Source organism: Podarcis filfolensis, assembly GCF_964270895.1.
Source record: "Podarcis filfolensis genome assembly, chromosome: 5".
NCBI lineage: Eukaryota > Metazoa > Chordata > Lepidosauria > Squamata > Lacertidae > Podarcis > Podarcis filfolensis.
The window spans coordinates 73315655-73327922 of NC_139608.1; the positions used below are offsets into that span (position 1 = coordinate 73315655).

The 12268-nt window shown below is 42.3% G+C and overlaps 1 protein-coding gene across 10 annotated transcripts in view; it reads left to right on the forward strand.

Moving 5' to 3' along the window:
* Positions 1-351: 351 nt before the first annotated feature.
* Positions 352-12268, forward strand: part of ANK3 (ankyrin 3) — a 336323-nt gene continuing 324406 nt past the window's right edge. For 7 of the 10 annotated variants that reach the window (XM_083614364.1, XM_083614400.1, XM_083614354.1 and 4 more), the window contains exon 1: positions 353-938. In XM_083614364.1, coding sequence (XP_083470490.1) covers positions 876-938 — 63 coding nt within the window. In that variant the 5' untranslated portion in view covers positions 353-875. Of the gene's footprint in view, positions 939-12268 lie in introns of all 10 variants that reach the window. The other 3 variants (XM_083614373.1, XM_083614396.1, XM_083614391.1) reach the window with 3 other exon arrangements.

Genomic DNA, 12268 nt, shown 5'->3' on the forward strand with positions numbered 1-12268 from the left:
TGTTTTATGGAAGTAGCTGGCGCTTTTATGTGATAAATAATTGAAAGGGTAATCAATCTTAATGCTAATATAAGTAATTTGAAGTGTGCCTAAAGGTGTAGGGCTGGATAACTATGAGAATTGAACATTAATTCTGTCTAGTGCATGTAATCATATATGTATGTGTGTGTACACACACACACACACACACACACACACACACACACACACACACACTGTTTTAAATGTTCCTGGTGGTAGTAATTATTGAGAACCAGCCACCCGATCTCTCTCTCTCTCTCTCTCTCTCTCTCTCTCTCTCTCTCTCTCTCTCATCTCTTGGAGGCTTCCTTATCTGGTTTGTGCGTTCCCCAGTACATTCAACACATGGGCTGGTGCTGTGCACTCTCGGGAATCGGAGCAATTTATGCTCAGTTTCTCCGTCTGCAAGGCACAGCAAATCATCTGCTGGTGAAAGCTTCTGAGACCTGTCAGCAATCTGCAGCTGATTTCTGTGCATTTAGAGGCTGGGGAGGCACCGTGGATGGAACAAGCTACCAAATATTGCCGAGATCTTACCCCAGGGGTAACAGTCAGTGCAGAACAACAAAAGGAAGGGGAGTGCTGCTTTTTCACTGGAATAGTAGCTTATCTGAACTCCCAGCTCTGTAACTGAAGGGGTGGGGAGAGCTGGGGAAATCGCGAGCAAGGCTGTGAGTAGCAGTTCCAGCTTCTACAGGAGTAGCAGTGGCTGTGTTTAAACAGCACTTATTCTGTTACTTGCCTGAGAAACGTCAGCAGATGGACTTTGGTTTCAATGCTCTGATATTTCCAGTGACTCTGGATGTTGGAATACAAGTAGCGGTCTATAGATTGTGTATTTTACTTGCTGAAAAATGAGTGAAGAAGCAAAGGAGAAGAATGCAAAACATACTCACAGGAAAAAGAAAGGCAAAAAGGTAAACTCCCAGAAAGGTTCCGGCACCTTTTATTCTCGGTTATAAGGTTTTCTTTTCTTTTTTTCACGTGGGTTCAAAAAAGGGTTTGATTCTGGGGTCTTTTAATTTAGGGAACCAAGAAGATGCTAGAACGAGGATGCTTTTGTTTTTCCTGGGTGCTGATGGGCGTGTTCCCTTCCTGGAAACAGAATGTTGTAACACAATTGCTTTATGTTCTTCAAATATCTGAGCATTCTGAAACAAATTGCTTACTGCATGATTAAACAATGTGGCTTTTTGATATACTACAGCAATCTTTTAAGTCCACACCCAGTGAGTAAACAAACATCCCCATGAAAGCTTAAAAGAAACTCTGCCTGTCAACAGTGTGGGCTTGCTAATAGATGTTGTTGCGAACATTTTAAGTTCTAAATAAATGTGTTGTGTGTGCTTGTGTAAATCATATAAAACCTTTTCAGGCAATGCCTTGGCTAGTATAGTAGCTGCTTTTACATTCTGTAGCTGAATGAATGGTGATGAAATTTAACTTTGGTTCAGAAAACTGCTTTTGTCATGTGTTGTTGTTTCTTTATCATAGAGAACTACACAGGTGGTTCTTAGATGGATTTGCCAGAATGTTTTTTGTTGTGCGGAATAACATGGATCCTTCAAAATTGGCTCTTGTTGTTGCTGTTGTTACTTGCACTGGCTTGCAAAAATAAGATGCTGAGCATTTAAAAAATAGTGATCTTGGTGATTTCTGGTGGGAGTAGCTGAAATTCTCAAGTCTTTGCCAGTTCATGCCATTTAAATATGTGGGATTAGTTAGGAGTAAGCAGCTGTGAAAAATTGCAGTGACTATGTGTTCCCTTCAGTTTGTTGGTCTCTCACTCCCTTCCTAAATACAATTATTTGGAGGTAGGCTCCAATTCCTGTGAAACCTACTTGTGAATAAAAATGCCTAAGAGTGTGATTAAACATGCTTGCTCTCTAAACTGAGTTCAGTGCTAGTTGCTTCCATGAAAGTATTGCAGCCTTAGATGGTGGTACATAAATCAGGTGGACTAGGTAACTTGGGATATTGAGGTTTAACTGATCCACAGGTTGGACTGTCTGTGTAGCAAATTGGGGAAGAGAAATATATAAATATTTGAAAGGTGGTTCGTAGCATTTTAGAAGGAAGTCGAGCACATTCCTCTCCCCATTATCTATTTTTGTGTCTGCTCTTTGCAAATATATTCTGGATTTTGCTTATAGGGAAAAAAATGCTCTAGAGAGCATTGGAACGGGTAATCTCTATTGCATGTAGCATATGAAATGCTTCTGCCTGGCACTGTTTTCTCACCAGGGTAGGAAATACAACTCACTGTGGAGTTGGTTTTTTGAAAGATAAATGTTTTTAATAAAAGAGAGTATTTGTCCTGTGTTTACAGCTATACAGTTATTGTTGTTGTAAGTCAAGTGGCATAGAATAGTAAGTGTGAAAATCCCTGTATTTAGATGAAAAGTCTTCAAACCCTGAGTAACTCAGTCAGTGGTGATCCTATGCACACTTACTTGGGAATAAGTCCCGCTGAGCACAGTGGGATTTACATCCAAGCAAACATCCACAGCATTAGGCTGTTTGGATTGGCTTCAACCCATTCTTCCTGCAGTAGATGTGACCTAATTGTTAAAACCCAATTCTCCTGGGAAATATGGGTACAAATTGCCACATTCATGTTCATCTTTCAATATGTTTTGTTTAGTGGGAAACTGATGGTTACTGTTATGTCCTCCTCAAGATACAAAGAATTTTGGTGGTTGTGGTTTGGGGAAGTGACTGAAATGTCACATATGGATTTCTGGAGCTTCACAGCACAAAAACCACAAAGCGTTACGGTATACATGTTTTGTGTCATTCGTGACATTATTTTCCTTCCACAGTCTTGTTCGGAGATTGCAATGTCATCATGGTGTCCTATACCAGCCTTCCCCAACCGGGTGCTTTTCAGATGCTTTGGGCTTTAACTCCTATCAACCCCAGCAAGTATGGCTAATGGTGAGACATCATGGGAGTTGTAGTCCAAAACATTGGAGGGCACCAGGTTGGGGAAGACTGTCCTATACCAATATCAGTACTGAGGCACATAGAATGGTGTCTTTAGCGACTTGTTTCCACCATTGCAATTCTTGCTCCTATCCTATCCCCTCAAAGGTCCACTATGGTTGAAGCCCCTTCAAAGGTGGTTGTGATTTTTTTTTGAGAGGTGGGGGCAAATGTTACATAGCTAGTAATAATTATGATAGGATCTTGTGAGCATATTTATATTTGGGGGTACCTGCTACTGTTACCTGCTAATATATTTGTAATCATGCTACAGTGGATCTAAGCAACAGAGTGGAATGTATAATTATGAATCCATTACTCCTATAGGGAGTGTCCTCTATTTTCAAATGGATTAGAGAGCTTCATAATATTGCATTTTGCTCTCATGCCTCATCTTGTTACATGATAGAGCGGAATGGATCTGTCGCATACTCATACTCATGATATGTCTGGGCTGCTATTAGAGTGATATTAGAGAACCGGATTAATCCCTTATTTCAAAGACTAACCATTACCCTTCATAGCATGCAAGGAATTACCCCTTCATATTGCAAGACTTCCACCATTATCCCTGTTGACTTTGCTGTTTTTCAGTCTTGGAATACATTGAATGATGAGGGCTGATGACTGACAGTTCGAAGCACTTACTTTAATGAACTGAAAGAATCCTCCAAGAAAATTTTGGAAAGTAAATTAAGGAGCCAACTTTTTATATAAAACGGCACTGTAGATGTGCCCTAACCTGATGCCGTAAATGGAGAATCAAGCAGAACCCAGAACAACTTAATAGCATCTTTTCCTGTGGTTTGTTTACGCATGGAGATATGATACACACATGATATATTTGGCACATCCTGTGTGCTTCCTAATCTTACGCCAGAGTTTCAAAGAAGAGAATGCAAGAGTTAGTCTGCTTTAAATTTACTCAGCAGCTCTCATGCTAGTTTTAGATTTTAGAAAAGGGTAGCGGGAGCAGGATTCTACTGAGTTCATTTTGTCATGATCTGGCTGTATAAGGATACAAGTCTTACCTGCTCAGCACATTTAGGAATAGGCTGTCTTTTTTGAGACTAGTTAACAAAATTCAAACTCTGGTTAGTACAAGATTAACCCCAGGCTGCAAAGTTCTGGCAAGATGTATACTTGATTAGGCAGGATTGGAGCTCCAGTTGGGCAGAGAAGGAAAAGCCCAGAATCTTTTTGGAACCAGGAGAAGTCGCTTGGCAGAGGTGGGCTCGTACATTACGACATGTGTACAATGCCAAGGCTGGTGAGGTGCATGGACAGGCCTGGAGTTGTACTGCATGACAAGATCACAAGATCTACTTTCAGAAGATAAGACATGGATTATGGGATGTAGGATGGACATGGTAAGTGCTTTCCAGGCCTCTTGAGGATCTCTGAGATGAGGTTTTAAAACACAAGAATTGCCAGTGAAGAAATGAACATGGCAAGGCACAGTTTCCTTCACCAAGCAGTGCAAGCTGTGGTCAAAGAAACGGAAACACAACCCCAGCAGGGCATGCAGACCAAGAAGCAGCTTGTATTTTCCCAAGCCCCATTTTAAACTATCAAACCAGGCTGTTCTGAAATGGGTATGGACACCTCTGCCCCTGCAGCTTGCCTGAGGGTGAGACCAACCCTTCTGACGCAAATGAGAGTTCATTGCTGGAAAAGCATGAGGTAAAGGTGAAAGGTAAAGGACCCCTGGATGGTTAAGTCCCGTCAAAGGCAGCTGTGGGGTGCGGCGTTCATCTCACTTCAGGCCAAGGGAGCCAGTGTTTGTCCACAGACAGCTTTCTGGGTCATGTGGCCAACATGACTAAACCGCTTCTGGTGCAACGGGGCACCGTGACAAGAGCACACAGAAACACCGTTTCCTGTTTACCTTCCTGCCACATACTCATGTTGGTATGCTTTCAAACTGCTAGGTTGTCAGGAGCTGGAACAGAGCAACGGGAGCTAACCCTGTCACATGGATTCGAACCGCCGACCTTCCGACTGGCAACCCCAAGAGGCTCAATGGTTTAGACCACAGTGCCATCCGCTCCCTTACAGAAAAGCATGAACACCTTCCCAAACATTTAAAACTAAAGCTAAAACAATGAATTCCATTAATATTCAATGTTTTAAATTTTGACTTGGAAAATTAGATCAAAAATGCAAAATCCATAAGGCTTTCTGATCAACAGATTTGTTTTTTGTTTTTGTTTTATTGCTGAGAAAGAAATTAGGCACTATAAGTCTTGGACCAGAAAAATGCTCATCTTGTGGTAAAGCTGTTCCAGGAAATTGCCTCTTCAGGTGGGAAATGCCAGGACTGAATGCTGCATTCCCTTAGAAAACTAGATATGTGTCGCAGTGTTAGAATTCAGGTATAGAAGCCAAGTGCAAAATGGCTCCTTAAACCAGGGTTACATGCGTTGAAACGGAATAATGCCTAGTTGCTATTTTGGGGCCAGTTACCTCAAAAGTCTTATTTTTCATTACGACTTTTTGGTTCCTGAGATTCATTGTGATAAAATCTAACAGATAGAATACTACAGGATGTGTTGCTAGTGTGTGAAAACAAGCAAGGATCCCTAGGCATGCACCTCCAGATGGTGGAGACGTCAGCCGCCATCCTGGCGCCCGGGCATCATCACTTGGTTGCAAGTGGCCGAGAGCCAGGTGCAAAATATGCCTGGTGCCTGGCAAATTTCAAACGCTCTGCGTGTGCACGCATGGAAAGAGTCTAGCCTAGTCTATGTCTAGCCTCAGCCTCAGAATTCTTAGAAGGAAGAATCGGGTTAGTTTGAGTACAAGGTTGTAATCTTCAGGTCATTAGGGTTACGGCTATTTACACATTTGCAAATGTGAACATATGGGATGGAGCAGCAAGACTGAGCAGGCCACACCCTGTTCTTGCCTCACCTCTGTACTCTTCTGTACTGTGTGAAATTCAGCCCATGCACTCATTCCTTAAACACTGCTCTAATACATGATCCTTGTTCCTTAAAATGGTGTATGTGTATGGTGTATGTGCAAGATCTTGCATATTGGACATGCATGCATTGGAATCAACATGTATTTACACACTTATGCCAGTATGTCATATTGAAGCATAAAGACACAGAGGTGATAGAAGCTGACTCTCTCCACCACCCATTTGAGATGTGTACAGTGTCAAATATTTCAGTAGTCCACCGATGTTCCATTGATTTAAGTGGGAACTATGCTGGACTAAATAAAGGGTTGCAGCTTAAACATATATGTAATTTTCCTGCTTGAAAAGGTAAGTGGCCTTTTAATACTTTCAATAATGCCTAGTGAGTAAAACTGTTTGTTCCTGGCAGTCATCAAATACAAAATATTCTGCTTGGTTCTTTTTGGCTTGCAATCCTGCTGAGTAACTCTTCCTTTGAGCTGAAAGGTAATCAGATACTGTTGGATGAGATTGTATGAGAATTCTTCATATGATTGCACTATATAAAATAATTCCTTGCAAATAACAGTGGTACAGATGTTAGAATCGCATCTGAAAGCTGTGAAATGAGTGGCAAGGGTGGCTGTCTTTGGAGTTCTTTGCATATGCAAATTAATTTCACTTCTCTCCCTTCTTCTGTGAAATTAGCGTGATGTAAAGAAGTATGAGTTTAAAATGTAGATCTGAGAAGCAGTGTGTTTCAAATATCTCCACTATGTCCGTGCATCACAAATTTGAGCAATACAAAGATAACGATGCGTCAGAAAAATAACATGATGCTTGTAGTGTTGCAGTAACATTGATGTACATGAAAGGGTGGCAGTGGTCTGAAGTATTAAGAACATAAGAGCCTGCTGGATGAAGCCAATGGCCCATCTAGTCCCTCCATTAATTGGAGGATGTGGTGGCAAAGGAGGCAGGTCGCACATAAGGACTAGCGGGTGGTGACTAGGTGTTTTTATTTTGTGGTGGGGAGGGAAGAAAAGCAATGGCTGAGGCCCTTGGATCTGTTGAGTTTTACCTGCCAGCTCCTTATGTGGCCTTAGGCAAGCTGCATTCCCTTGAGATAATTGACACTACCCTTGTGCATACTTTACTGCATATATAAGGGGGGGTGCAGGGTTGAGGCCATTCCTCTCTCTCACACACACCCTGCCCATGTTCCACATAACTTCTGGAAGAGCCTCCACACACAGTTTGTCCCTTACAAAGGAAAATCTGCATGCATACAGGCTCCTCCATAAGTGTCTGGAGGCGGTTGGAGGATGGATGGCAGCTGACAGATTGAGGTTGAATCCTGACAAGACAGAAGTACTGTTTTGGGGGGACAGGAGGCGGGTGGGTGTGGAGGACCTGGTCCTGAATGGGGTAACTGTGCCCCTGAGAGACCAGGTGCGCAACCTGGGAGTCATTTTGGATTCGCAGCTGTCAATGGAAGCGCAGGTCAATTCTGTATCCAGGGCAGCTGTTTACCAGCTCCATCTGGTACGCAGGCTGAGACCCTATCTGCCCACAGACTGTCTTGCCAGAGTGGTGCATGCTCTAGTTATCTCCTGCTTGGAATACCGCAATGCGCTCTACTTGGGGCTACCTTTGAAGGTGACCCGGAAACTACAACTAATCCAGAATGTGACAGCGAGACTGGTGACTGGGAGCGGCCGCTGAGACCACATAACACCAATCTTGAAAGACCTACATTGACTCCCAATATGTTTCCGAGCACAATTCAAAGTGTTGGTTCTGACCTTTAAAGCCCTAAATGGCCTCGGTCCAGTATACCTGAAGGAGCATCTCCACCCCCATCATTCTGCCTGGAAACTGAGGTCCAGCGCTGAGGGCCTTCTGGCGGTTCCCTCACTGTGAGAAGCGAAGTTACAGGGAAACAGGCAGAGGGCCTTCTTGGTAGTGGAGCCTGCCCTGTGGAACGCCCTCCCACCAGATGTCAAAGGCAAAAACAACTACCAGACTTTTAGAAGACATCTGAAGGCAGCCCTGTTTAGGGAACCTTTTAATATCTGAAGGACCATTGTATTTTACTATTTTGTTGGAAGACGCCCACAGTGGCTGGGGAAACCCAACCAGATGGGTGGGGTATAGATAATAAATTATTATAATATTATTATTATACTGGGTAGGGGACGGATTGAGAATAGTGGGTGTGATTCTTGCTCTTCTCTTTTATGCATTCATTGACAGGTGGGCAGAGGTCTATGACCTGCTCTTCTCTAGCAGTCATCATCTCTGTTCTTGGCAACAGCCCCTTCCACCATACTGGGAGCTGGCTTTCTGCAAGGTCTGTTAGTGCCAAGCTAGCATTCTCTAGCTCCTCTGGAGTGATGAGGCATCTTGCTGTTGCACATGAATGTGCAAAAGTGCTTAAACACTTGAATGCCACTGGGTAATGTTTCAAGCCTGAGAGCAGTTAAAATGTTCTTTTCAAGTGGAATTTAGCTGAAAGGTGCGCTATTAAGCTTCCTTAAGTAGAAAGTTGGGGCTCGGTAGCTGGAGATTTTCTGCTTCTAAACTCTTGCCCGGGCTCTTCCTGTTGCCATACCCCACCCCAGTTCCAGTCACAAAGCTGCCTGATATACAGGGAATTGGGCACTAGACATACACACAGCATCACAAGCCTAGCAAAATTTATGAATTAGTTAGCAACCAATGTAAGGATGGAAGGCTTGGAGTGTTCAAATATTACCATTGGTTGCAAGCAATATGTGTTTGTTTTTTTGTTTGTGTGTTTGTTTATAGTTATTTCATAAAATTTATGTATCACTTGATTGTTAAAAGCACACACACCCTCAGAGTGGGTCACAAACAGATAAAACCATAAAATTAAGAAAACTTTATAGCCGTGCTTTAAAATATACAAAAGTTAAAATATTAATACTGATGAAAATTACCTCAACTTTCTAAGCATCTGGTCAGACTTGCCTAAACAAGGATGCTTTTAGCAGGCGCCGAAAAGAGTACAGTGAAAGGCGCCTGCTTTATCTCAACAGGCAGGGAGTTCCAAAGTTTAGGTGCTGCCACACTAAACAATTATGTTATTACAAATACAGAATGGGTATTATGTGGCACCTGCAAGTAGTGCCAGTTCCGCCAATTGTAGTGGTTGAATGGGCACATATCTGATGTAAGGCGATCTTGTAAGTAAACTGGTCCCAAGTTGTTAAGGACTTTGTATACTAAGAGTAACACCTTGAACTTGGTCCAGTAACAAATCGGCAGCCAATGCAATCTCTGAGCCCATGAGGCAAGGTGTGGCGACCGTCGCAGGCGGCAGGATCCGCAGGGGCAGCAGATCCCAATGTAGACCTTGCTTTCCCCCTTGTTCCTGACACAGATCTGCACTCACCCCTTCTTCCCTGGCAGAGAGGGAGGTGCCATTTTGTGGTTCACCTCGGGGCCAAAATTTCTTGGGCCTGCCCTTCACTTAACACAGGTGTTATATGCTGGCAAGGCCTCACTCCTGTCAGCAGCTGTGCTGCAGCTTCTGGATCGAGCACAAGGGAAGCCCCACACAGAGCACATTGCAGTAATCCAGTCTTGAAGGAACCTATAAAGTAGTGTGGCAGGGCTTTCCCAGATCAAGAATGGCTGTAGCTGTCAAACCAGTTGCAGTTGTTAAAAGGCACTTCTAGCCACTGAGGCTACCTGAGACTCTAGAGACAGAGTTGGATCCAGAAGCATCCAGAAACTGCAAACCTGCTGGCAGTGCAACCCCATCCAGAGCAGGCAACTGAGCAATTTCTCAGACGTGGAAGCTACTCACCCACAGTGCCTCCTTCTTGCCAGGATTCAAGCTCAGCTTGCTTTACCTCATCAATTTCACCACTGTGTCCGGGCAGTGGTCCAGAGACAGCACAGCCTCTCTTGATTCAGATGTCATCAGGATATAATGATGTTGGTAGATACGGGAAGCAGAAGAGGCTGGCAAAAATGTCGGCAGGAGAAGCCCCTCATTTAAATATGGGGAAGACGGTAAATTTTGAATTTAGTGTGATGCATGTAGTTATTTCAGACCTGAGTGAGGATCCTAACCAAGCCTAGACACACTAATGAATTCAGTAAGGAAGCCTTGTCACAGAAGTCTTTGCTTTTCATGGTTTCTTAGCTGGCTGTCTATTTCATATGATTATGATTATTTACGCGTTGTCCTGCTTTAGATAATTCTCTTGTTTGTGTTTGAAAGTGTTGATGAAAATGAAGACAATGAGTGTGGACTAGTAACCCAGGAATGTATTCTGTGCTACAAAAGGCTTACACAGATTTCTACTACCTGGTCTTACTGAGGGAATGCTTAGGGAAAGGGCATGCAGGGTAATGAGCCAAGACCCCAATCCCTGCACTAGAGATGGGGAATTTGTGGTCCTCCAGAGATTGCTGAACTACAGTTCCCATCATCCTTATCTACTGGCTAGCTGGGGCTGATGGGAACTGGAGCCCAACAACATATTGAGGACGTCAGGTTCCTTATACCGTCCTACACAGCTGTGAGCAAAAGAAGAGATGAAAATAAGCAGGAGCAATGGCAAACACGTGTAAATTGAAAGAAGGAACTTAAGGTTGGAATGCTCAGGAGAAAGAAGTGAGTGAAAGGAGAAGCTGAATAGGTAAGCTAAGCAGCAGATTAAAGAGGTTGAATGGGAAACAGGACGACTGCGAAGGAGGGCACTGCAAGAACTAGGATATGAAAGAATTAAAACATTGCCTAGAATTTTTGTAGCCAAAGAATGCAACCTAGACAAAGCTGAACATGGCAAGAATATGGTGTTTCATTAGGCCCTTTTAAAAATAAGGATGTCAGTCTGTATTTATTTGCCCTGTGGCTGTTTTTATCTGCCTTTAAAATAGTTGTTCTGATTCGTTTTGTTTTTTAAAATATGTTCATCCATGGTCTATTGTTCATACACACACACATTACATATCCACTTTGATTACATGCTGATATTGAAAAGCCAGGTATAAATAAGGGTTAGAGCAAAAAAAGCAAAATTATGCAGGAAAATCTAACGACAAAGAGAAAATAGCAGAAGGCGGTGCTGGGCTGACAAACAGTTTTAGAAACCTTAATTTAAGAGAATGGCATGAGAGCCAAGAAGACACAGCATGAAAACATCCTGAAAGGTGAGAGAGAGAATGAAGTGAAAGATCACTGGAAGAAAGTTGCAGATAATCTTTCTACAGGAAACTGCTATAACTGGTTTTTTTAAAATAACTTTTTATTGAGTTTTATACACAAGGATCATAGGCATAATAAATGATACAAATAAATAGACCAAGCCTTCTGATGTCATTTGTATATCACAGAAATGGCACAACAAATTTGCAGTAATACCTACAACACATGGTTCATTATTAGTGGTCAGTGTATAAGTTATTGGTTTAAACAAAAAAGGAAAAACAGGATAGAACACAGTTAATAGATAACATTCAACATTGCATAGCTAAATGCCTAATCGGGAGTTCTTCTGGTAGTGCTTAGATTAAGTATGAGTAATAGCCATTTACCAATGAAGCAATATAAAGTGTTGGTATATTGATGAACGTGGGAGGAGGGTCAAAGTGTAGAAAATAATTTTATGTTTAAATTTAAATTTAGATCAGCCAGATTGAGACAAATGCTGATGGGGAGGATTGTTCATTTTCTGGAATACTGACATATGTTATTAAATTAAACCACACCGAAGAAAACCGTCTTTCTGTCCATGTGTCAACCATAGTTTATTTGTTAATCTCTCAAGGAGGGCTTTCTCCCAAACTGTTTTGTACCAATTGCCTATTGTGCCAGAAAGGTCTTTCCAGTCACAATAAATTGCTTGTTAATTATTTTTTATGTAAATCCAGATTGTTGTCCTGAAATATATTTAATAAAGCTAATTCTGGTTCAACTTTGAATTGTTTTGTTATTTTATTAATTTCTTGGAATATCAAATTCCAGAAAGGCTGGAGTTTTGTACATTCCCACCACATGTGGAAAAATGTACCAGGTGTAGAACAGCCCCTCCAGCAACATGGTGAGTTGACAGGATGGATCGTTGCCAGCTTCTTAGGGGTTAGGTACCACCTACATATGAGTTTTAGGGTCAATACTCTACTGCTTGCCAAAATAAAGGGGTTTTGGTCCCTATTCTCTATTGTCCCTATTCCAGTGGGGTCTCTATTCCACTGACCTGGGTCAAGTTCACAGCTGAAATTGCATTCCCATTGATGTTTAATAGGATCAACTGAATCCAGTATTGTGCATGTTATACCTGGACCTTGTCCTTCTGTGGGTATTACAATTCTTTCAAA